The sequence below is a fragment of the Myotis myotis genome, unplaced genomic scaffold, assembly GCF_014108235.1.
Source record: "Myotis myotis isolate mMyoMyo1 unplaced genomic scaffold, mMyoMyo1.p scaffold_m19_p_3, whole genome shotgun sequence".
Classification (NCBI taxonomy): Eukaryota; Metazoa; Chordata; class Mammalia; order Chiroptera; family Vespertilionidae; genus Myotis; species Myotis myotis.
In genome coordinates this window covers 28,681,372-28,705,641 of record NW_023416335.1, presented here as the reverse complement: position 1 = coordinate 28,705,641, position 24,270 = coordinate 28,681,372, and the positions used below count along the sequence as shown (strand labels likewise).

The 24,270-nt window shown below is 51.2% G+C and overlaps 1 protein-coding gene across 3 annotated transcripts in view; it reads left to right on the top strand.

Moving 5' to 3' along the window:
• The window catches only part of COL4A2 (collagen type IV alpha 2 chain), a 184,845-nt gene extending 165,749 nt beyond the window's left edge, over positions 1-19,096 (top strand). For all 3 annotated transcript variants that reach the window (XM_036300533.1, XM_036300532.1, XM_036300531.1), the window contains exons 35-48: positions 1,507-1,570; positions 1,753-1,827; positions 4,361-4,468; positions 5,238-5,345; positions 6,565-6,636; positions 7,541-7,666; positions 10,836-10,952; positions 11,439-11,600; positions 11,733-11,831; positions 12,407-12,553; positions 12,700-12,816; positions 14,169-14,360; positions 15,496-15,782; positions 17,973-19,096. In XM_036300533.1, coding sequence (XP_036156426.1) covers positions 1,507-1,570; positions 1,753-1,827; positions 4,361-4,468; positions 5,238-5,345; positions 6,565-6,636; positions 7,541-7,666; positions 10,836-10,952; positions 11,439-11,600; positions 11,733-11,831; positions 12,407-12,553; positions 12,700-12,816; positions 14,169-14,360; positions 15,496-15,782; positions 17,973-18,230 — 1,932 coding nt within the window. In that variant the 3' untranslated portion in view covers positions 18,231-19,096. The remainder of the gene's footprint in view (positions 1-1,506; positions 1,571-1,752; positions 1,828-4,360; positions 4,469-5,237; positions 5,346-6,564; positions 6,637-7,540; positions 7,667-10,835; positions 10,953-11,438; positions 11,601-11,732; positions 11,832-12,406; positions 12,554-12,699; positions 12,817-14,168; positions 14,361-15,495; positions 15,783-17,972) is intronic.
• The last annotated feature ends 5,174 nt before the right edge of the window (positions 19,097-24,270 follow it).

Sequence of the window (24,270 nt, the reverse complement as noted above, 5' to 3'; positions counted from 1 at the left end):
AGCATACACATGACATCAGGACCGAAAACCCATTGCTGAATCATAGGATCTTAGTCCAGTCTTGTGTGCAGCTAGTCAGGTCAGTTTCCACGTTCCCAGCAGCTTTATCCATGGTGGTCAAGACCTGGGAAACGTCAACAGGAAACAGAATAAATAAACATGGTACCTTCAGACAGTGGACTAGTGCACAGGAGTAAAATGAGAATGATTGATAAGTGCAAAAACACTTAAATAAGTCTCAGTTTTTATGTTGAATGAAATAAACCAGAAACATACGATACAATTCCATTTTTATGACAAGACTACTTGATAGAGGCAAATCAGAAGAGAGGCAGGATGGTTGAGTAGGAAAGGGCACCAAGGAACTTTCTAGAGTGCTGAATGTTCTCTGTGTTTATCTGGGTATCATATGAGTAAGAATTCATTGAACATCTAAGATGAGTGTATGGCGCTATATGTAAGTCATGTTTTCATAAAGCAAGCTGCAAGAAAGAAAACTAGAGTGTTGTCTCAGCAAGGGTATTGCCTTTGGCACACCCTCCCTCTTCTCCCACAGAATGGGGCTTCATTAATAATTTAGAGGCGCAAGTTAAGCCATGCTAGGAAAGGGGAGTTCTGAAGTCACAGGTTGATGTGAAAATAGAAACCAGAGGGAATAAGGTAGACCAGAACACCCACCCTCCCCGTGAGGTGGAGGCACTTCAGGGAAGAAAACCATGTTTTCTTTGAAGTCACAGAGTAATTCAGACATCATCCCAATCTCAGTATCAATAACAAACATTGCTTAGAAGAAATCTCACTCTCTCCATAGATGGATGTGCACAGCCATGTAATAGAGAGCAAGTTTGAGAATCAGGCAGCCCAAATCAGTATCCCAATTCTGCCCCTTAGTAGCTGAGTGACCTTGAGCATAATATTAACCTATCTGTGTCTCAATTTCCTCACCTGTCAATAGCATCTGCTTCATAGGGTTGTTGTGAGGCTTAAAAAGCTCTTGATGCCCTAGCCAGGTGGCTTCAGTGGTTGGAGTATCATCCTGTGCACCAAGTTTGTGGGTTCGATTCCCAGTCAGGGTACATACCAAGGTTTCAGGCCAGTGATCCCCTGTTGGGAGTGTACAGAAGGCAGGCAACCAATGGATGTTTCTCTCTCTCTTTAAAAAATCAATAAAAGCACATCCTCCAGTGAGGATTTAAAAAAAAAATCAGGCTCATAGGATGAGGTTGCAATCAGCATGGTTATTCTCACCACCATCATGACCATGATCTGCACCAGTGATGTTACTAATTTCAATAAAGCTGTCAACCCTGTTTCATTTTACTACATTTAATAAGAAGGGGTAAGCAAACCACCTTCTTAAAAAACTTTAGGAGTTTTCTATAAAATATGGCATCCCAAACTTTTGGTGTTGTTTTTGGCATACCAAATCGTTGGGTACTCTAACCTTCAAAATTACAAACTTATTTCATGAACAGCCTTTTAAGATCATTTTATGTTTGACTCTAGGGTGACAAGGGTGCTCCAGGGACAACAGGTCTTTATGGCGAGAGCGGCCGCACTGGTGATTTTGGTGAGTGTCACTTGGGCAGGGAAAGGGGGCATCCACACCCAGAGCACTCTGGGGAGCTACGGTGATGTCAGATCTGCAGGTGCCATTAGTTATTGTGAAGCATTGTTCTTATTAAGGACGTAGCACGACAGAAGTTACCAAACTAACCACCTGTTCCCAACCATCTTTTTTGCACCTAACAGGTGATGTTGGAGACACTATAAATTTACCAGGAAGCCCGGGCCTGAAGGGGGAACAGGGTGCCATTGGAACACCAGGTACCTAAGTCATTCTCCATCTCTTCCTCTCAGCAACAGCCCTGACCCTTTGTGCTGTCACATATGAGCTGGCTTGCCAAATCTATCACTATTTGGTAAGCATTATAGATCATGCTGGAGGGAATGGTTTGAGGTCTTCCAGCCCAGTGTGCAAGGGAGACTCTGAATTCTTCATTAAATTAAAGCTGAAGACAAAGTCAAAGAACCTCTCTCTGGCTCTCACTGAAAGGGAAAGTAGCCAGAATCAACACTCATAAATCAACATTTTATATGGTCCATAAAATGAGACTCATGAAGAAGCAGAGCCTGGCTCCCAGGGCACATTATAGGGCGTGAGCAGATGATAGGGTGACTGGAGCTTCTTCTAAACAGTGAAAGGTCAGTGGGAGTCGTGCCCATCTCTTGAGTAAGACAAGAAAGAGTAGCCCCTGGCCCTGTGTGCACTGGGGGGGCCTCATGTGAGGTCACACCTCTCTGAGCATTCCTGACGTCCAAAGTCAGAATTCTTGCATATAATCAGACCCCAAGGGACTTTTGGTAGAATGATGTCTTCTTCTGGAAATTTTATCTTGGGGGAACCTCACACTGCTTAAGCTGCCTGGAGCCCCAAGTCTTTCTAGGGATAATCCTGGTTGAGGGGGAGTCTGTTCATGTGATTGGCCAATGGGAGGATGCTGAGCTGGTTCTTTATCTAGAAACTAGAAAGAGCTGCAGATTGGAAAGAAGTATTCAGTCTAGCATGGGATCAGAGGACCACCAGTCGGGAATAGGCAGCCTCATCGATGAGCCTCTCTGGACTCACGTGGATCTATAATTTGGTCTCCCAATGGCTTTCTTTTCAGTCACAGGGTACCCCGGGCTGCTGAGCCTTCTGGCTCTTGCTCGGCTAAATCTCCTGTCCTAAATAATTATACTTTGGCAGTTTGGTTTATAACAGCAGAAATGCGAGACCACCTTTGCCACGTGTCACTAATGACCTCATGTGTACAACTGAAAATGTGTCAGGGAAGAGAAGTTGCTTTTCCCCAAGAATAATGGTTGTTACCCTTGAGTGTTTAGGTTTTAGTTAAACTGTGGGCCCAGGAAATAGAACCTCACACCCTGTCCATCGCCAGGGGCAGGGAGGCAGTGACCGTTGTATCAGCCATTCTTGGGGGTGTTCCATTCACCCTAAGACAAGTGAGGTGTGTGCCTAAGTGGGATCAGCTACAGAGCCTGCCCTATGTGACAGAGGGAGTGGGTGTGGAGTCCTGGGTCAGATCAGCTCCCACATGTGACAGGCACTGGAGAGCCTGGGACCAGACTTGGTCTCTCAGAGGATGAAGCAACAAGCTACATTAGACTCCCTCAGTTTGGGTGGAGATGATGGCCACGGTGTATGAAAGAAGATGAACAGGGTACATAGGGGTTTGAGCAGATTTTCAAAATAGTAAAAGAATCAATAGAAAATAAGCAGAACTTCTTAGGTGGTTTTTCTTTAAGACCACCACAACAACAGTATTTTATCTAAGCCATAGCCTCATAGATTTAAGAAGACACTAGACAAAAGTGATTGTGTGGAATTCACGTTGGTCTGAAGTTTTCAAAATCCCAGCGTACCAGAAATCACCACAGCATTTGACAGAACATTGTCACTAGCATGAAGGTAGCACTTCTTTATGTCTGTCCAAGACCACCTCCAAATGACCTGAGCTGCTTGTTAAAATGCAGATTCTAGGCCTTCCCCCAGACCTGCCAAGTCACCTTTGGGAGAAACTCAAACATCTGCATGTTTAACAAATCCCCCAGGTTTCCATTGCACATCACACATTAAAAGCCACTCTGATAAGGGCTCTGATTAGTTATCTATTGATGCTTACTTAACAAGGTACCCAAAATGCAGTGACTTGGAACATCAACAAGCAAGTATTATCTCATACATTTTCTGAGAGTCAGGAATTCGGGAACAAGGTGGTTCTGACCCACAGTCTCCCATGAGATTCCAGTCTGACATCGGCAGGGCTACATCATGTGAAGGCTGGATTGGGGCTGGAGAATCCTCCTCCACGATGGTGCTCTCACACGGCTCTTGGTGGGAGGCCTCCGTTCCTCTACGCCAGGGCCTCAGAGCTGCTTGAGTGCCCTCACAACATGGCAGCTGGCTTCCTCCCCAGCAAGCAAAGTGACAAAGTGAAAGCAAGGAAGAATACTATGTCCTAAGCTTGAAGTGACACACCGTGATGTCCACAGTATCCCGGTGGTGACACAATTCAGCCCATTCAGTGTGAGAGGGAACTACAGGAGGGTGTCAACACCAGAGCGTGAGGACCCCTGGGTGCCGGCTTGGAGGCTGCTGATCACAGGCTGAGAGGGAAGAACTAGGTAAAAAGTCTGTTGATAAAGGAACATGTTAGATACCCCCATTCACAACAGAAGTGCAAAGTGTGGGATGGCAGCATCCTTTAACTTGCATCCCCTTGAACCCTTCAAGCATGAAGCCCCAGTTCGATGCCATGTCGATGGTTTGTTCCAAGCAGCAAATCTGTGGTTACAGGTCTAAAGGGATTCTTTGGAGAGAAAGGAACAGCAGGTGACATCGGCTTCCCCGGGATAATGGGCACAGCAGGAGCCCATGGCTCTCCCGGAGTTATCGGGCAAGCAGGTAAAGTCTCCTGTAGTCACGCAGCCTTCTTCCAGCGCACGCACTCCCCTGGGCATGGCTTGACGGTTCAGTGGCCCGTGAGGCAGAGTATGGCTGAGCCCCCCAATCTCCAAAACCCCAGAACAAAGGCAGCCAACCTCACCAAGGAAGGAGTTGTCTGCTAGGATCGCACTTCACCCGAGGAAGCTTGCTCTTACGTGTTGCCCGTTCACCTCGGGTCAAATACGCAGAAACAACCAACCTGGCTGTGGGGGACGCACAGGGGAGCAGTGGAGGGGGTGTGTGGCCCAGTGTCTGTCTCTCCATAAACACAGCCTAGGTTCTTGCTCCAGGATCTCGTCCATGAATTTGAATATGCAGAAATTCCTTTGGGGATCCCAAGTTAATGACCAGAAGCAAACAGTGAACTAGTTTTGTGCTTCTTGGCTTATTACTGCTTTTGCTTTGTTTGCTTCTGCCCAGGACCCATGATTCTGACAGGCTAATCCTCCAGGGCTGGTTTTGTGGGTTCTCTCCAAACTTCTGTTTGGAAGATAGGATGAGAATAAGAAAACACAAGCTGTTCTCTCTTTGGCAAGGCTGAGCTAACCCCGCTGAACTTCAGTGTAGGGTCCAAGCTACATCCATTCCCTGCTTGAAGGGAAGCTGGTCCTTTCCCAAGCACACCCTGGTGTCCCCTGCAGGCAGGCCCTGAGGCCGGGCAGGTAAGCCTCTCCCAGGGTCCTCAGGGTTCCTGTGTCTGACTTATGGATGTGTCCCCCTCCCCCAGGCTTCCCAGGACTGACAGGCCAGCAGGGACCACAAGGAGACCCTGGCCGGGCCGGAGTGCCTGGCACCAAAGGAGATTATGGCTGGCCAGGTGTTCCAGGCTTACCAGGTAAGCAATCCCTCCCTTCACAGACACAAGCGCACAATGGTTCAAGAACAGATGCGCCAGTGGAGGAGAGGCACCGTTAGCCAGGCTAGCCTCCCTCCACGCTGTTTTCTCCAAGACCATGTGAGATAAAAGGCAGGTGTGTGTGTGTGTGTGTGTGGTTTACTGTCCACACAAAACACATCGGGAACAGGATTTGCAGTTGTCCAAGCCCATTGGTAAAAAAGACAGATATGCCAGTGTGCAGAGAAGTGCTTTGTTCCCCAGAATGATGAATGAAAACTGCCCGGAAGCCTCAAGGCCCACTCCCCAGTCAGCTCACGGGCAGTCCAGAGGGAACTGGGGGGCGAGAGTGGGGGGCGCGGACACACAGACACCACGCTGTTCCTCCACAGGCTTCCCAGCCTCCCACTGATCAAGGACCAGTGGACCCCGTGGAGGGATTTTAGAGAGTTATGCAGCCTGACCTGGACAGGCCACTGCTCCAGGGACAAGCCCGCCATGCTGGGCAGGCCTTGGTCAGGGACAGGCCCCCAGCTGCTCTGTTGCTCAGAATTCAAGGTGACCCACCCACCTCCACACTCACTGTCCACACCACAGGAAGAATTGCCACCTGTGTCCTGTGTCCTACTTTAAATATATTTTTATTGATTTCAGAGAGGAAGGGAGAGGGAGAGAAAGATAGAAACATCGATGATGAGAATCATTGCTTGGCTGCCTCCTGCACGCCCCCTAATGGGGGTGGAGCCTGCATGTGCCCTGACCAAGAATTGAACCCTGACCTCCTGGTTCATAAGTTGATGATCAACCACTGAGCCGCGCTGGCCAGGCTCCTGCATCCTACTTTAGAAATGTTTGTCCTCGAGAATCCAGAGGGATTGGAAGTAATGCCAGCTACTGGTTCCAGGCAATTTTCACCAACCAAATATGTCTAATGACTCAAGCTCCAAGGAGAGGAACAGAATGCACCACTTCCCAGTTCCCTCCCGGCTCTAGCGAGTCTGTAAGGATTTTAGGAAATCAATCTTTACGTTAAATGGTTCTCTCAGGTGACATAAAAGCACATGTCAGATTGTATGCTGAACTGCTTCCTGTTTGTGGGGCTTTTGAATAAATTGGATGGGTGACCGTATTATAGCAAATGAAAACATGTTGAATTATTTTAAGGGTTTCTTTCTTTGCTCTCCCATGCATGAAATAACCATGAGTGAAACCCACACAGGTTCAGCGGGCAGCCGAGGCATCGGGGGATTAGACGGCTTGCCAGGCACCAAAGGCTTTCCCGGATCCCCAGGTACCCATGGCCCTTGCAGCTACTCGGGGACAGGGGCAAGGGGAGGGCTGGGAGGGCCATCTAGGATGCCAGGTGTGGTGGGGGGAGTTCAGAGAGCAGGACTGCTCTGTGAAGACTATTTGATCATCCCTGAGGCCCTGTGGACTTAGGGTCCCTGTGGTTCTAAAGACACTGAGATGGGATCCCTAAGAATCCATCCCCTTAAATCAGGCATTGTGTTGAACAGGACCATCGGGCTTTTAGAGGGAGAGAGAAACAAATGGTGTGCTTTTTCAGCAGCATCTGTAATCTTTCATTTCATTGGCACAGGGAAGGCAGCTGGGGCCCCGCCTGTGGTGGGGCTCTCCTTGTGTTTTGAAACAGATCCTGCTGTCTTAGTCAGCTTGAGCTGCTATAACAAAACACCACAGACTGGGAGGCTCAAATGACAGACAGTTATTCTTCACAGTTCTGAGGACTGGAGGTCTGAGATCTGAGCATGGGTACAGTCGAGTCCTGGTGAGGGTCCTCTTCCTGGCTTGTACATGGCCAACTTCTCCCTACCTGGTGGGGAGAGGGAACACACTCTCTGGGGTCTCTAATAAGAACACATCCCATCCTGGGACCCATCCTCTTGACCTCATCTACACTGAATCATCTCCCAGAGGCCCCACCTCCAAAAACCATCACATTGGAAATGAGGCCTTCAACATATGCATGCTGGGGAGACAGTTCAGTTCAGAGCAATGATGTGCCAGCCTCAGGTTGTGGGACACTGAGGCCACGTAACAAACTGAGATTGATGCCGCTGACTTCCGGTTTCCCATGTGTGAGTCTCACAGAAGGGCATTACTGTTCCTTTACTTGTGAAGATTAACGTGGCGTGGTTGAAGATGCTGACGTCCCACTGTTTAACCCTCTACAGGTGCAGACATCCACGGAGACCCTGGTTTCCCAGGTCCTGCTGGGGACAGGGGTGAGCCAGGAGAGGCCAACACCCTGCCGGGTCCTAGCGGAGCCCCGGGACAAAAGGGGGAGCAAGGCATTCCAGGTGAGGCCAGACACTTCCAACATTACCATCTGCATAACCAGAACCCAATATGCTGTTGGGTGGCCAGACTAGGAGAGATGTGAGGTCATGCTTGTCAGGTCACCCATCTGCCCTCTGAATGGGGTTAGAAAAAAGTCCCTTGAGGATGGAGATGAGACCCAGCCTGGGAGGAAGTGAGAGACCTCAGTTCCACACGGTGCACACAGTCCTGGCCGTAGCCCGCGCTCACACAGCATCGCAGTATCGTGACCTGTATCACACGGCATGTATTAACATCCGACTTACACAGCATGCTGTTCAGGCTCTGCAGCTGACCAGAGAGAGAGGACACAAGAGCAGGAACTAGCGTGCTTTCATTCCTGTGCGTACATGTCGGCTAAATGCCTGGCTCAATATTGGTTCAAGGTTAATAGTGTGAAACTGTAGGGTAACTCAGTTGGACCTCTGTTGAAGAAGTTACTCATGCTCAAGGATATCCCGAAATTACCTGGAAGGGTCCTATTACGTGTTCACCTGGGCAGCATCAGTTTCTCAGAACTCTTTGGATGTATTGTGTAGCTCCCTGCACTCTGTCAAGGGGACCTTGAACACATCTCAGGCTCCCAAACAGCCCTGAAGCATAGTGACTCTTTTCTAAAGCTGTTGTCCCCTCACGAAGTCCTCGTCCTGCATGAAAGTCACGGTAGCCCAGTGACAGGTGGCTTCTGAGTGGTCCTGGAGGCTGGAGCAGACCCTTTACTCTGCCCACCGGGCCGCTGGGGAGAGGGAATGGTGACTTTCAGGGGTGACATTCACCCATGGCTGGTCAGGACCCGCACTCTTCTCTAAGTATCGGGAAATAATGTCAATCTGCAGGAGTTTCCAAAGCTCCAATTTGCAGCCTCAATTATTTCTGCAGCTGATGTTCGGACTTGGGATCAGGATTTGCCTATGAGTTTTACAAAATGGCCTTTCGGCGATCTTGCATTAGGCAGGGCTTTTATTTCAATACTGAGGAACATTCGTGGGGGCCACAGAGAAAACAGAGTTATTTTGACCCTGATTGCAGCAAACTAACTCGTGCTCATACCCTGTCCCCAGTAAGAGGCCTAGTCACTGTAGTCAGTGAAGTTCAGTATGTTTTCTTGGGAATTGGCCAATGTGGAGCTTCTAACCCAAGAGTTTTGCCATTAGTCACTGCCACTCACCATCTCTTTCAGTTCCTTTTGTGACAATAGTTAGAAGCAGCTCAGTTGGTGTCAATTTATATCAAACTCCAGATGGCGGCTAATTAATCCCCTTGATCAAGTAAACATGCTTGCTTATTGCCTGTAACTAGTGAGACCAAGACAACACCTCTCTAAACGCTTCTCCTGGCACGTGCTTTGTACCACCCGGAATTTGCAGAAACAGTATCCTGTCCCCTGTGCTTGGCGCCAGAACCTCCCAATGTGAAAGTCTCTTCATGTTGCTGATGAATCGGATTAGTCATGAAGCCACGTGGGGGACACAAGAGACCACTGTCTCACTGATCATCACTGTGTGGTCCCAGCTCACTCTTCCCTCTACATAGAGATGATGGACCTGGATACTGTGACGTTCTGATTTTTTGTAGCGTTCTAGTACTAACCTGAGTCCCCAGACCTTAAGGCAAAACAAATACTCATAGAACAATTGGGGGAGAAACTAGTCCCCGTCCCTGCTGGCCATTTGTCTTGCCACTGCCTAGGCAGCAGCCATGCCCACCTGGCACAGAAGAGCACCCATAAAATGTTGTGCTGGCGAAAGCACAGGGAGGATTACAATGCCCACAGACAATCCTTAGGTGAGGATTGCCCTCCAGGGTCTGTCCTCTTTTGGTGCCGAAGGGCTCCAGCCTTTGACCTAAATGCAGTCGATTCTTGCTACTTGCAGGAGTTATGCTCTATAAAATTGCTGCAAACACTGGATTAAGGAATACCGAACCATTGCTTCTGGTGGGAGTGCAGGGTTTGGTTCCTGCAAGCCCCATTCACATATTCATCCACTGATCAAATCATAACTTTGTTTTATGTATCTTTCTGGTGAAAGGCACCTTATTCAATATAAATTGTTGATTAACATTGACCTCATGCCATCAGCCCTATAACTCATGCCTGAAGGAAGCTCATCTAACATACGTTTCCTTTCTGTTTATTTGTTTTGAATATATATATATATTTTTTATCCTCACCGGAAAGATATGTTTTTATTGAATTTTTTATTTTTTTTTAGAGAGAGGAAGGGAGAGGGGGAAAGAGACAGAGAGACAGACAGACAGATGGATGTGGGAGAGAAACATTGATTGCTTGCCCCTCACACACACCCCCACCAGGGATCAAACCCACAACCTTTCAGTGCACGGGACAATGCTCCAACCATCTGAGCCACCTGGCCAGGGCCTAACACGTTTTCCACATGAGGCACCTGAGCTTAGGAACACCAGACAGCACTTTGGCACTGTGCTTGGGGACCAGTGTAAACAGTGAAATCACCAACAAGAAGCACAAACATGCAAAAATCGTGACACTAAATAGACATAAAAGGATCCTTGTTTACACTGAGTTGCATGAGGACCTCAGCAGGGAGTGAAATTTCCTGCCTCTCCTGCTTGTCCAGGAGTGCCGCGAGGATTGATTTAGAGTCACCATAAACCTTAGTGTACAGGCCAAATGCAAGTACAGAATCTGTGAGCAATGAGGATGGGCTCTGTCCATTGTGGGACCCAAGACACTGAAGTAGCCACAGGGAGAACTGAAAATGTCAAGGTGGTCCAGAGGCCTCCTCTTGCCAATACTGGAAACTTCTGTCCCATCGCAAGTGCTGGCGGAGCCAGCAGACCTCACTGCTCAGGTGATGCCACCAGGGCAGGCCACGGTGGGGATGGGAGGTGGCACAGTGAGGCAGTCTCTAAGCAAGTAGCCTCCTGTGAGAATGAGATCCAAGCAGAGGTGGGTCCAAGGGACCCTCTCAGCAGCAGACGGGGCTGGTGGAAGTGTGGGCCCCAAGGCCACTGCCTCCCTCTACCCACCCCAAGAACTGTGCTTGGCGTTCCCTTCTGCCACCGCCTCTCCTGGGCTGTGCTCCTGGACAGGTGATATCGGGCGGGGAAACAGCACATGAAGACGTCGATGCCGAAACTAACAGCAACCCCTCCTGTTTCCCTCCTCAGGGGAACGAGGCCCAGTTGGGAATCCAGGACAACAAGGGTTTCCAGGGTTCACACCCCCTTCCAACATCTCTGGGTCACCTGGTGACCAAGGGGCCGCGGGGATATTTGGCCTGAAAGGTAAGCAGGGCTCTCACTTCGCACTTTGGGGCCCACACACAAGACCCAGCTCTGGGCTTCCACTCGTGTGAGGGTCTAGCTCACAGAGAGAAAGGAGAATGGGGGTTGCCGGGGCTGGGGAGGGGGAAGGGGAGTTAGTGTGTAATGGGGACAGAGTTTCCATTTAGGATGATGAAAAAGTTCTGGGGGAGATGGTGGTGATGATTGTATAACATGAATGTACTTAATGCCATGAAACATGGTTAGAACGATAAATGTGTGCCACTTGTATTTTACCACAATCAAAAGAACAAAGGTGCCCAGTGTTGCAAACTTGCTGAAGACCATCCCCTACATGGATGGCTTTCCATCTGGCCTCCTGGGTGCTCCCCAACCACCACCACCGCCTCCCCCCACCCCAGCCCCCTGCTGTGAGTCCCGCTCCCCATGGCCATGACGTGCCTTCCTCCTGCTTAAACCCCCCTTTCTTGTGACTCATGTCGACAGGTTATCCAGGCCCCCCGGGGCCACCGGGGCCTGCTGCTTTTCCCGGAAGCAAAGGCGAGGAGGGGAGCCCTGGGGCTCCAGGAAACCCAGGGACCAAAGGATGGGGTGGGGACCCCGGGCCCCAGGGCCGGCCTGGCGTGTTCGGTGTCCCAGGAGAAAAAGGTAACTGCCCACACGAAGGGGTCCTGTCCTCAGGGAGGCTGGCAGCAGTGGGCAGAGGTGCTGGCGCCCCCGCCCCACCCCCACCCCCACCCCGCCCAGGCAGGTGTCCTGAATGTCTTCCTTGTCTCGAAGGGCCCAGAGGTGAGCCAGGATTCATGGGCAACATAGGAATCACCGGAAGTGTGGGCGACCGAGGCCCCAAGGGACCCAAAGGAGAACGAGGACTCCCAGGTAAGTGGCCGTCGGCATGTCTGCGCCCTCTCAGATGGCTGCTGCCCGGAGTGGCCTCCAGAACAATTCCTGCCCCTCGGGGCATGGGGGCTCTAAAGTCAGTCTTTGTCAAGTGCAAAGAGGAAAGCAAGATAGGGTCTGCAGGCACTCACGCGGGTGAATAAGTAATTCTTGGGACCCGGCTGGTGTGGCTTGCTGGTTAGAGTGTTGGGCCAAGCACTGAAGGGTCACAGGTTTGATTCCCGGTCAAGGGCACATACCTGAATTGCAAGTTCGATTCTCTCTCACTCTCTCTCCCCTCTTTCCTTCCTCCCTTTACTCTCTCTAAAAATCAATGGAAAAAATATCCTTGGGTGAGGATTAACAAACAAAACAAAAGAAAGAAAGAAATTCTTGGAAGGGCAGGCACTGAGCAGCCTTTTAGATGAGTTATTACTGCCCATCTTCATCTCTAGGAAGTAAGAGTGTTCTAGAAAGCTCCAAGGTTGGTTTCAACAAGTAAACAATGGGATAGAAATCAGAGCAAGAAAGCAAGTGGTCCCCTGTGTCAACTGGCCTTCCTTTTTCCTTTCCAGGCACCCCCGGTCCTATGGGATCCCCAGGGATTGCAGGATTCCCCCCGCAGATGACTATCCAGCCAGGACCAGTGGGTCCGCAGGGAAGAAGAGGCCCCCCGGGGATGCAGGGAGAGATGGGACCCCAGGGTCCCCCAGGAGAACCAGGTAGGAGCGCTGCTGTAGGGCCACCAGGGAAAGGCTCCTTGTCTTATTTGCTTTGTTTTCACTGCTGTTTTCTCACTGAAAAGCATTTGTTAAGCCTCAGTGCCTCTCTTCCCGCGGCCCTCACACCTGTTTCGGTGACTCTGCAGGCTTCCGCGGGGCGCCAGGGAAGGCAGGGCCCCAGGGAAGAGGCGGTGTGTCTGCCAACCCCGGATTCCGAGGAGACCTGGGGCCCATGGGGCACCAGGGGCCGCTGGGCCAGGAAGGTGAGTGATGGACGATGAAAGGGGGCAGCGGGCAGGGGCTTCATCCAGCCCCGCTGTGGTCTGACAGATGGACTGTGGTGTGCAAGGAGGGAGTAAAGGAGTGCTGAGAGAGACATGCAGAGAGAAGAGGCTGCACCCCTTCTGCTCTGAAACCCCAGCTCAGCTCCCAGGACCCTGGCTGCAGCCTTGGTCCTGGGTGCACGCCCTAACACCTGCACCCAGCAGAGTATCTGCACCCAGCAGAGCACCTGGGCCCAGCAGAGCACCTGGCACAGAATCTCCAGGACAGGCTGGCTTCTTTCCTTCCTCTGAGGCCTGTGCGGGTGCCTCTGAGAAGGAAGCACCTGACATACCTGAGAGATAAGATTTGTAAAGATCTGAAGGCCTGAGACAATGAGATGAAAGAAACCAATTACATCAACGGGAGTCTTGTATTACTAATTTCTTAAAATTATTTGTACATGTGCAGGATGGGATAGGCCACAAATAATAGCTAGTCATGCAAAAAAAAAAAAAAAAATGTTGAGATGTCATCCACCTGTGCTCGTCACAGTATGAGGCTGCATTATCAGCTCCCACATTTCAGGAAGCAGCAATCTGCTACCCTCCGCATGGACTCGGCCGGATTGTGTAACATGGGGGATGCATATCTGGAGACGCACATGGACAGATAGGAGCCATCCAGGCGAAGAGACCGAGACAGCACAGGGCAGAGGGGATGTCCTAATGAGAAAGGGAAAGTGGCGAGAGTGAAAATGCCCTTGCAGGGGAGAGGTCATGGGAGCACGATCAGGACCGCTAATGTCAAACACTTGAAGGGTTGTCCTATTGAAGGCAGAGTAGACATTCTGTCCTCTGACAGGAGAATCCAGCCTCCTGAGTGGGTATTTCTAGCCCCAGGATGGCCCAAGTGTGCACTGAGCTGCCTCTCCCCAAGCATCCAGGAAAGGGAGGCCTGCCGCTGGGGGTAGAGGAGCCCATTGGTTGGGCCTGCGCACTAAGGTTTGTGTAGACTCCACCATTGTAGGGAGGCTGGACTTTGATACATCTGGGGCCCCTTCCAGGTGTTCTAGTTCTTGCTCAGCACCAGTGCAAGGGCAAAGCGCATGAGACCGCCGAGTCCGTGCCCTTGTTCAGTGCCCTCACTGTCATCATTGCATGCTTACTGAGCACCGAATGTAGGTCAGGTCCTCCCCAGGAGACACTGGTCTACAAGGGCAGAGCCACAGGCACCTGGGCCTCCAGAGAAAGCCAAGCGACAGCTGTAGATGTTACCATGTGCTGTCAGCCACGGGCTGTGGGCTGAGGTCTACATGGCAGCTGAAAGGCGGCTCTTTCCTTTCGGACCCTAGGGGAGCCAGGCCGCCCTGGGACCCCTGGCCTGCCCGGCATGCCCGGCCGCAGCGTCGGCATCGGCTACCTCCTGGTGAAGCACAGCCAGACAGACCAGGAGCCCATGTGCCCAGTGGGCATGAACAAGCTGTGGAGTGGATACAGCCTGCTGTACTTTGAAGGCCAGGAGAAAGCCCACAACCAGGACCTGGGTAGGTACCACCCGCCAGTCCCCAAGGCCAGCCAGCTGCAGGTGGTCAAAACTGAATGGCCACAGTGAGGCTCATGAATCCTCTACAGATGAGCTTCTCCTGGGGTTCCAGAAAGGGTTAAAATGGCCTTTGGTGCCCTCAGGTGAGGACCACGGAGACCTGCCTTTAACTCCAAGGAGCCTCCCACGGGCTCCCATGAGTCCCAGCCTTGTACTGGCTCCTCTCTGCCCGGAAGCCACCAGCTGCTCCTCCTTACTTTTTGCCCCAAGTTCTGTAAACAGTCGGGCTGGGCTCATGAGGGCCTGGGGGTCACATAGAACCCCTAGGAAAATGGATGTGGGAGGGTGTGCTCGGATTTATTCAAGTAAACCTGGTTGCCAGAAGGAATTAAAATGGCTTGAAAGCACACGGACATTAAACGCTGGGGTCCAGGGGGAGGGTGTCTCTGTGGCATCTGTGGTGGGGACCACGGGTGGGAAAACCTGTCCTGCTGAACCCCGACGGTGTGTGCACATTCCTGTGCATGTGATCTCCTTCCGGAATAAGTTTATTTAGGTGGGGCAAAGGGAAAGGGCCTGAAAGAGAGGTGGGGACCGGGGCCAAGGAGGCAGCCTGGGAGCTTGGCAGCTGCTGAAGTTGGAGCACACGCGTGGCCCTGAGCGTGTGCGCAGCCGATGGGAAAGGGAACCTGCTGGACTAAGTAGTTCCCTCTGGCCTGAGGAGAGTTGATTTTTTACCAGAAACAATAGTTATTTGCAGGTGGAAGTGGCCAGCGTCCTTCAGGGAGGGTGCCGTGGGGTGTGATGAGCTGGGCCCTCATCTCAGATGCCTCTGGGTGTTTCTCCGGGCTGGTGCTTTAAGACCCCCAAACATGGGCCTCACCTGGGGTGCTATTTGTAAAGATGCCACTCCCCGCTGACCCCGCTTAGTGCAGAGGTGTGTGAGAGAACATCTAGCAGCGCAGGACTAACATGCCAGTGTAACCTGTTCCCCCAAAATGGGAATTGGCTCGGTCCCCCAGTGCACAGCTGAGCCCCTCCAAATGGCCCCTGGGGCAGGTCCCTGATGTGGGGGAGCCCGGGCATGCCTGGAGGAGCATCGTCCAGCTGAACTCAGCTGGGACCTCCTTTTGCAGGGCTGGCGGGCTCCTGCCTGGCTCGGTTCAGCACCATGCCCTTCCTATACTGCAACCCTGGGGACGTCTGCTACTACGCCAGCCGCAATGACAAGTCCTACTGGCTGTCCACCACCGCCCCGCTGCCAATGATGCCCGTGGCCGAGGATGAAATCAAGCCCTACATCAGCCGCTGCTCGGTGTGCGAGGCCCCGGCCGTCGCCATCGCCGTCCACAGTCAGGACGTCTCCATCCCCCACTGCCCGGCTGGGTGGCGGAGCCTGTGGATCGGATACTCCTTCCTCATGGTATGTGGTGCTTGCCGGCGCTCTCTCAGAACATGGAACCAGGTAGCAATCGAGTTCCTCTCCCAACCACACCCTGGCTGGGGAAGCAGCAAGAACAGCTGCCCAAAATACTCAGGCAGTTATTCACGGCACAGGGGCACCTGGCCCGGGGGAGGAGGGAGAGCCGGGATACAGCCTGCACATTTACCTGCGCTTTGTTGCCTGAGCCACGGGCCGAGGCCTGGGCTACCCCCACCCAGAGGGGACCCATTCATTTGCCACCAAGCCTTTGTCATTAGGACACACTTGGCTCGTTATCCATCTTCCTAAGCAGAACACAAAAGGTAAAGCTCTTCTGGCTTATCCTACAGCTAAACATAGGGAAGAATTTTATCCAGAATCCTAAGTATCTCATGTAGAATCTATCTAGAACCTAAAGTGCCCTCAAGATACATGCATTAACAAGTCAGTTTAAAGCAGATATGTGTATGCTGACGAGGAAAAGCCTGGAATCCCACTGTCAGATCACCTTTGGGTATAAATAGAGAACGCGGGTTTGGCCAGCTTATGTTTTTAGTTTTAAGGGAAGTGACTGCACCAGGGAGTGTCCCTTACAATTTCCCTACCTACTCCACCATTGTAGGGGGAAAGGAAAGTCCAGTGGGGGCAGTGGGCCTTCTGCTTAATTTATATTGATTGTGAATGTCATAACCCCATCATCACTCCAGCCATGGTGATGTGTTAAATATTTCATAAATAACATTAGTAACATAATATATAACTGGATGCACAGAAACTCAGAACCCTTACTCAGCCCGGCTGGTCCCAGCTCTGAGGCTTCCAGCCTGGGGCTTCCCCCAGAGCCCATCTTGGCTGCCCCCGGGCTCTCCCCTGGGGACCCCTTTCCAGGGCCTGGCAGCTCCTGGGCATGGCCTCAGCTCTCTCAGACCAAAGTGGGGCCTGAGACGCCTCGTGAAGATATGCCGGCTTCTCCCGGCCTGTTTTCAATAAACAAGAGCGTGGTAGCTCTGGCTGGAAAGGCGTCTGCATTTTGTGAGCAGAAAACTTTTCAAAGGTTTTTGTGTTTTGCCGGTGCCTGCCCAAATACAGGCACCTCTTTTATTCCCTGCAAACTGAGGCTGAGATATTCCTGTTCTAACTGAAAAGGTTCTGACAACCCACTCACCATTCAAAGCTTACCCTGCCAAGCCAAAGGGCAGTCTGTCATAGATCAGCTTTGCGATCCAGGGGCCCAGCATGCACCTTCATAGGAGCTAAAAATGTTTGTGAAGCAAAAAGGAAGCAGAATTTGAAAGTGGCAAAGAAAATACCCTCTGACACTTGGCCTCGTCTCCCAGCCAGCAGCTGCTGGGTCACCTCCAGGGACTAATTGCTTAACCAACAACCCTCTGATTAGAAAAAAATTTAATTACACGAGTAGTACCTGTTCGTTGTTGAAAAATCAGCAAGTAGAGATCTTCTAAGAAGAAAACGAATGAGAAACACTCATATAGACTCCCTCCCTCCTCATAAAGGGTAACAGAGGAGGGGCGGGGAGGGGTCGCTTTGGGGAGAGATGCTTATTTTTAACTTAACCTCAGAAGCTGATCCACATCTTGATTTTATTTTTTCTTTAAAACAAAAGTCAACATTTTGGTATCCCTTCTCTCAGGCAAATGCTTCATTCTTTGAGTGGGTGATCGGGGAGATGATATTTTTGCACCCAAATGTAGTCAACTATATCTACTGCTTTTGCCATATATATATATATATATATATTAGAGCGGAAGGGAGAGGGAGGGAGGGATAGAAACGTCAAGGATGAGAAAGAATTCTTAGTCAGCTGCCTCCTGCACGCGCCCTACTGGAGATTGAGCCCGCACCCAGGCATGTGCCCTGACCAGGAGCCACACCAGACGGTCACGGCTTTTGCTTTGGTTCTCATTGTCACTTAATAACACATCGGGACTGTCCATTTATGTGCACAAACCCTACCCTGCAGCATGCCTGCCACCCAGCTCTGCTTCCTACATGTCTACCCCGATTTACTTAGCCAAGCCCCTAGCAGTGAAGGGCATGTTGCAGGTGGTCTGTGTTGACACAGACAGATGCTCACGGTGGTTGTTCAGTTAGGGAAGTGCATCACTTACAGTCTGCCCCGGTCTGTCCCAGGTGAGTGTGCTCACAGCCCCCCTCTCTCCTTCCCCGCAGCACACAGCCGCAGGCGATGAAGGCGGTGGCCAGTCCCTGGTGTCGCCAGGCAGCTGTCTGGAGGACTTCCGTGCCACGCCTTTCATCGAGTGCAACGGAGGCCGTGGGACCTGCCACTACTTCGCCAACAAGTACAGCTTCTGGCTCACCACCATCCCCGAGCAGAGCTTCCAAGGCTCGCCCTCCGCCGACACGCTCAAGGCGGGGCTCATCCGGACGCACATCAGCCGCTGCCAGGTGTGCATGAAGAACCTGTGATGGACGCGCCGGGCTCGCAGGCGCCGCCCCACCCGGACGCACTTCTCTGCAGGTTGACATTCAGCTGGGGCCACGTTGGTGCTTATTCTTAATTTATTACCTCAGGTGCTGACCCAAAAGTTGATTTCAGTTTTTTCTGTAAAAACAAACAAAGGTCACCAAAGGAATTCAGCACCAGTACTTCTATCAAATAGCCACTTGTTATCCATTCATAGGTGCTAGCCACGGTCTCCACTCTGCAGAGTGAAGCCCTCCTCCGACACTGCGACCCTCCGAAATGGAAAACTATTAACAGCCCAGCACTCCCTGTCAGGCCGCACTAGACTATTAATGCGCTAGGTGTAACTAACTTCTTAACATGTACCTCTGTAGTCACCGCACTTTCAAACTCCACAGACAGCCCACTCATTTAACTCATTTAATGGGGTGGTATAGACAAATGAAGCCATACAGCCCAAGGGCTCCTGAATTCATTGCCACTGTTCCCACATGAGGGTCTTCTGGGGACAGACCCGACCCTCCTCACTAAGCCAACGCAATGACTCAATGACAGCATGATCTTCTCCCAAATCTGTTGGTGTGAATTACCCTAACCCCCTCGAGGCCAAGAAGACACTGATAGTCACACACCAGCTGTCATTCTTTCCACCACAGCCTTACAGGTCACTGGGTTTGGCAAAACTCACATAGAAACAAAGACCTTCTAACTGTCTGTTGTCAGCCAGGCTACTTGACGGCAAACTCTGAACAGTCAGAAGTGATGTTTCTACTGCCCCCTGGCCACCCTGGAGATTGACCCTCCATTTTTCTGTACAGTGCCCTCTATCATGAACGTAAAATAAAAGTTGGTTTTGAACATTTTTATACCCCCAGTTGTTGGCTGCCTTAATTTTCTCAAGTCTATCTATAGAGCCCAGAATTTGCTGTGACCCGGAGACACTGCATCTATTGCAGGTGGTCTGTGTTGCAGGTGGTCTGTGCTGAGTTAGGTGCTGAGCCACACAGGGTCCCGGAGCTATGTCCTTGAGTTTTGTTAGACTTGAACCCAAGTCTGTGGTATTGTCATTCCGTTCTCAGGGACCGGTCTTTGTGTTTATAATGCTTCATGTTTGCAGAAAGCACCCTAACCATCACAGGAGGAATTAGGGGTTTCCGAAGCCATTCCCTTCATTTCAATATGACATCCCAAGTCAAATCTCAGTATTTCCAAGAAATAGTCTCCAAGACCCATTGCTGCCTTTGGGTGTTTTCCTGGGACCCAGCTGACCCTTTGGAACCCTACTCACAGCATTTAATTTTACCCTTTAAAAGTCAATCTCATAGTAAACTTTTTTGGAGAATAATTTCCACCTAACGAAATAAGTATTCCACCTGATAACGTTATTTGAAAGAGGTCAGCAGCCCTTTGGCTTGCATTTCCCCAGAGCTGACCGAGACAAGGACTCTGCAGAGGAGGGTTAATCGGGGACATGGTTCTAGGGAATGGAGTGGGCCCTGGGCAGAGTGAACCCAGGAAGGAGGGCACCTTACGAAGGGGGCTACTGCCCTTAGCAATTTAGGGTTTTATCCTGCTAGGGACGTGCTAAGGAAGGCCACAGAAGAAGCCTCAGATTGTCCCACCCAGGCATAGGAGAGGGACATTTGCAATCTCCAGTTCTTGCCCTCAGTGGTCAGGGTTGCCTAAGACTGTCAGCACTTACATGCCTGAGTGGGCTCCGGCAGCATCCCACATGGAGGTAGTAAAGCTGATGCAAGGTAGCTAGCTACACCTGTACACAGCTGGTTTCCATAGCAACAGCTGTAGTAGCGAGATGGGTTAAGAGGCTGAGGCCAGGACTGGAAAGATGTCCAGCACAGCGCCTCTCCACAAAGCTTCTGGAGGCAGTTGTTTATTCAGACTCCAATCCCCACAATCAAAGGAGCAGACACCAAGTTTGTCACTATCCTGACACACTTGGTTTAGATTTGATGCCTCTGTGGTTCACACTTCAGAGTTAGGTGCTGAGCCACAAAGGGCAGGCACCAGCATCCTCCCTAGCGAGACATACGCCCAATAGCTCCTGACACCCTCCCCACCTTCAGGCTGACTCTTAGGGGAACTTGCAGAATGCAGGGCAGACTCACGAGCCCTGCCTCCCGTCCACGGCCAAGTTCGAGAACAAAGGGCAGCTGGGGTGGAAGCAGGCTCAGAAGCTGTGGGTCATGCAATGGCATAAACTGGCTGTAAAACTGCAGCCATTTCCAAAGAGGCCGTTTCATCGTATGGAGTCAGGGTCCAGCTTCTCTGCCACACAGGGGAGCGAAGGGGTGAATGAGGCCACCAGAGGGCGAGGCCAAGGAGCATGCTGGGAATTGCCCCTGGAGACACACACACTGTGCATCCTGGAGGTGACGGTGGCCCTCCCCAGGCCAACCAGTCCTGAACGGGGGGGATAGGGGTGCAGGACCTGCCTTGTTCACCTCACAGAGAAGCCAGCAGCCCTGGGCCTGTCAGACTAGCCCTAGGAGATAGCTTCTAGGCCTGCATGACTTTCTCCAATGGAAGCAACTGGATGAAGAGATACAATGCAGGATGGCTCCTCTTGTCTTGGGCAGTGGGTATCTGCCGATTAGAGACCTGAACCCCCAAGAACAACCTTGGCAAAACACAAGCACAGCAGCCAATGGAATGGAGCATTTGAAGCCCAGAGTCAGGTTCCCAGCTGCCCTAACCTGGAAGGATGTGGACTTGGGTGAGACCTGGGTATGCATCCTTTCCAGCCACTGCGGGGCTCTGGCCTTAGACACACCTTTCCTTGCTCTGGGCTTCGGGCCTCACACCTTCAAATCCCATGCCTTCCAGACCCTCCTCCTGGGGGAGGTGCCTGTGAGTTCAAGGACAATCCAAGAGAAGGAAGGGCAGGGCACAACACCCATGCTTGCAGACTAGGTGGTCACCTCAGAAGTTACTACAAAGGGGCATCCTCAGCCCAGAAGCTTTCAGAACAGACACACTGCAGGCCCCACAGCTCCACCCGCTTCCGACAGTGCAGGTCCAAGGGGTCCAGCTTTGAGACGTGGGGAGGATCAGAGACCACTTCAGGCCACAGAGAGAAAGTGCTCATGGACGGGCGGGTAGGAGGGCCAGGGAGGCATGAGGGCCACTGGGCCAAATTACATTTAAAAAGTGCCACCCGCAACTCCCCCAGCCACAGATTTGCCTCCAAAACATTCCAAACACCTGGAGGGGTTCTCAGACACAGGCTGCTGGGTTCCAAGGCCTTGCCTTCCTCAGAGTAATTACAGCTGGCCCTTGAATGATACAGGCTTGAACTGCGCAGGTCCACTTACACACGGGTTCTTTTCAATAAATTGTACAGTTCTGTAAACGTATTTTCTCTTCCTTATGACTTTCTTAACACTTTCTTTTCTCTGCTTTATTGTAAGAGTAGAGTATATAATACATTTAACATAAAAAATGTGTGTTCATTGGCTCCTTATGCTATTGGTACGACTTCCGGTCAACAGAAGGCCGTTAGTGGTTAAGTTAGAGGGAGTCAAAGGTTATATGCAGGTTTTTGACTGTGTGGGGCTCAGCACCCCAGGCCCTGCTCTGTTTAAAGGTCAAACTGTGGTTGGCATCCCACACTCGACACTCTACAGAATCAGGGTCACCGGAGCATGGAAGAGGCAGAAGTCACTTTCACTTCCCCTTCTCTCTGGAGGACAAACACCATCTCTCTGGTCCATGTCACCGGCTTCGAGCACCGGGCTTACCTCTGTTATAGGGAAACTGTATGCTGGAAGTGCGTGGCTGCCAGACATTTGTGCGAGAGGATTTTTCTGGCACAGAAGGCAGCTCTGTTCAAACCGGGATGTCAGATTCAGAAAGGACAAAGATGCACTTTTTGTTTTTTTTAATCCTCACCCGAGGATATTTTTTCCATTGGTTTCCAGAGAGCATGGAAGGAGGGGGGAGGGAGGGGGGGGGAGAGACAGAGAAAGAGATAGAGATAGAGATAGAGATAGAGATAGAGATAGAGATAGAGATAGAGATAGAGATAGAGATAGAGATAGAGATAGAGATACAGAGATAGAGATAGACATCAACGCAAGAGACACATCATCTGGTTGGCTCCTGCATGCTGGGGAACCTGAATGAGGTACGTGCCCTTGACCAGGAATCAAACCCGTGGCCCTTCAGTCCGAAGGCCGGCCTCTAACCACTGAGTCCATCCAGCCAGGGTGACAAAGCTGTGCTTTTGAGTAACCAGTGTAGCAGCCTGGGAAAAGGGGAAACCATGACTTACAGCATCCAGATTACAACATACCCAACCCAAAACTTCCCTGACGCTCCGCCAAGCAAAAAGCCTCAAAGGCACCAGGAGATATCCAACCAGGGGATACTGTTGAGAAGGTTTTTATCTGTCTGAGGACATGTCAGCACCCTAGGTGAAAAGCTGCAGCACAGCAGACTAACCTGTGGCCTCCCAGCCCCAGGGCAGCTGCGTTTGTACAAAGGGGTGGAAGGAATGTTTGAGGACACCAGCAAACACACGTCCAGCAAAGAAATCCCCTCCCTCTCCACCCGCTGACTCACGAGGCTGACCAGCCTGAAGCTTCCTCAGAACTGGTTCCCTGATAGGGAATTAGACCCACATGAGGTCATGACCAGAACCCTGTGAGCAGGCTTGGATCTGAGGACCAAACCCCCTAATGAGAGAGAGCCCAGGCTGTGCCCTTGGAACAGAGCCCAGAGTGAAGCCTCTTTTTAGGAAAATAATAGCAGGTGAAACGTTGTAAGTGTTGCAAATGGGGAATGTTGCATCCCCGGGCAATCTCCCGTTCCCGGACACTAGCCGGGGGTGCTCAGAGCAGATGCGCAAGGGAATCAGATGGGCAAGGGCCTTGAGAATACATGCAGCCAGCCCTGCCTTCAAGCATGAAATAATTTCATAGGATGCTTTTTTCCCTCCACAGCATTCAAAGACAAGCTCCTGGGTCTCCCTGGGTAGTACGTTTCCCAGCTGTGTCACCAAAAAGATGCACTTGACAGAAAATTAATACAACTTCTGCCCATGCAATGGCATATTAAACCAAATCAATGAAAAGTAATCAGCCAAATGGATCCATTCTCAACAGGCTACCGTTGTGAAACTGAAATTTGAGGCCTTGAGATCATGAGCAGTAGTGACCGGACACCTTAACTGAGGAGCCCCAGTCACACGCTGAGGCTGTGCCCGCCTTCCATCTTCTGGGCAGGCACACTCACCTGGACAAGGTGTGCACAGGACAGAGGAGGCGGCCGGGAGGAGCCCAGAGGCAGAGATCCTGGGCACTCAGAAATTTCCCGAACACCCCTCCCACCCCCCGCCCCACCAAAGGAACCCACTCACAAAAGATTGTGTTCTCACTAGCTTTCTGCCTCATTTTCCTTCCTTTCTTTTTTTAATATACATTTTTATTGATTTCAGAGAGGGAGGGAGAGGGAGAGATAGGAACATCATGATAAGAGAATCATTGATCAGTTGCCTCCTGCACTCCCCGTACTGGGGATTGAGCCTGCAACCCAGGCTTGTGCCCTGACTGGGAATCGAACCGTGACCTCCTGGTTCATAGGTCGATGCTCAATCACTGAGCCACGTCGGCCAGGCTCACCTTGCTTTCTGTTATGGGCTGATGTTTGTGTTCCCCCAGAATCCATATGCTGAAGCCCTAGCCCCCAGTGTGATGGTGGGGCCTTTGGGAGGCCATGAGGGTAGGGCCCTATGATAGCAGCAGTGACCTTAAAAGAAAGAGAGACCAGAGCTCGCTCTCTCTGCCAGTGAGGACACGTCGAGGAGGCTGCGCCTGGAAGAGAGCCTTCCCCTGGAACAGAACGGGCTGGCACCTTGATGCTGTGAGAAACAAACGTCTGCTGTTTGGTCCACCCCGTCTGTATCTTGTTACAATAGCCTGAGCCGGCTGAGACATCTCTTTCCCAACCAGAGGTCCCCACATCTGGCCTACATGTTCTCAATAACGTTTCTAAGAAAACGAAACCTATTGTCTCACAGCTTCC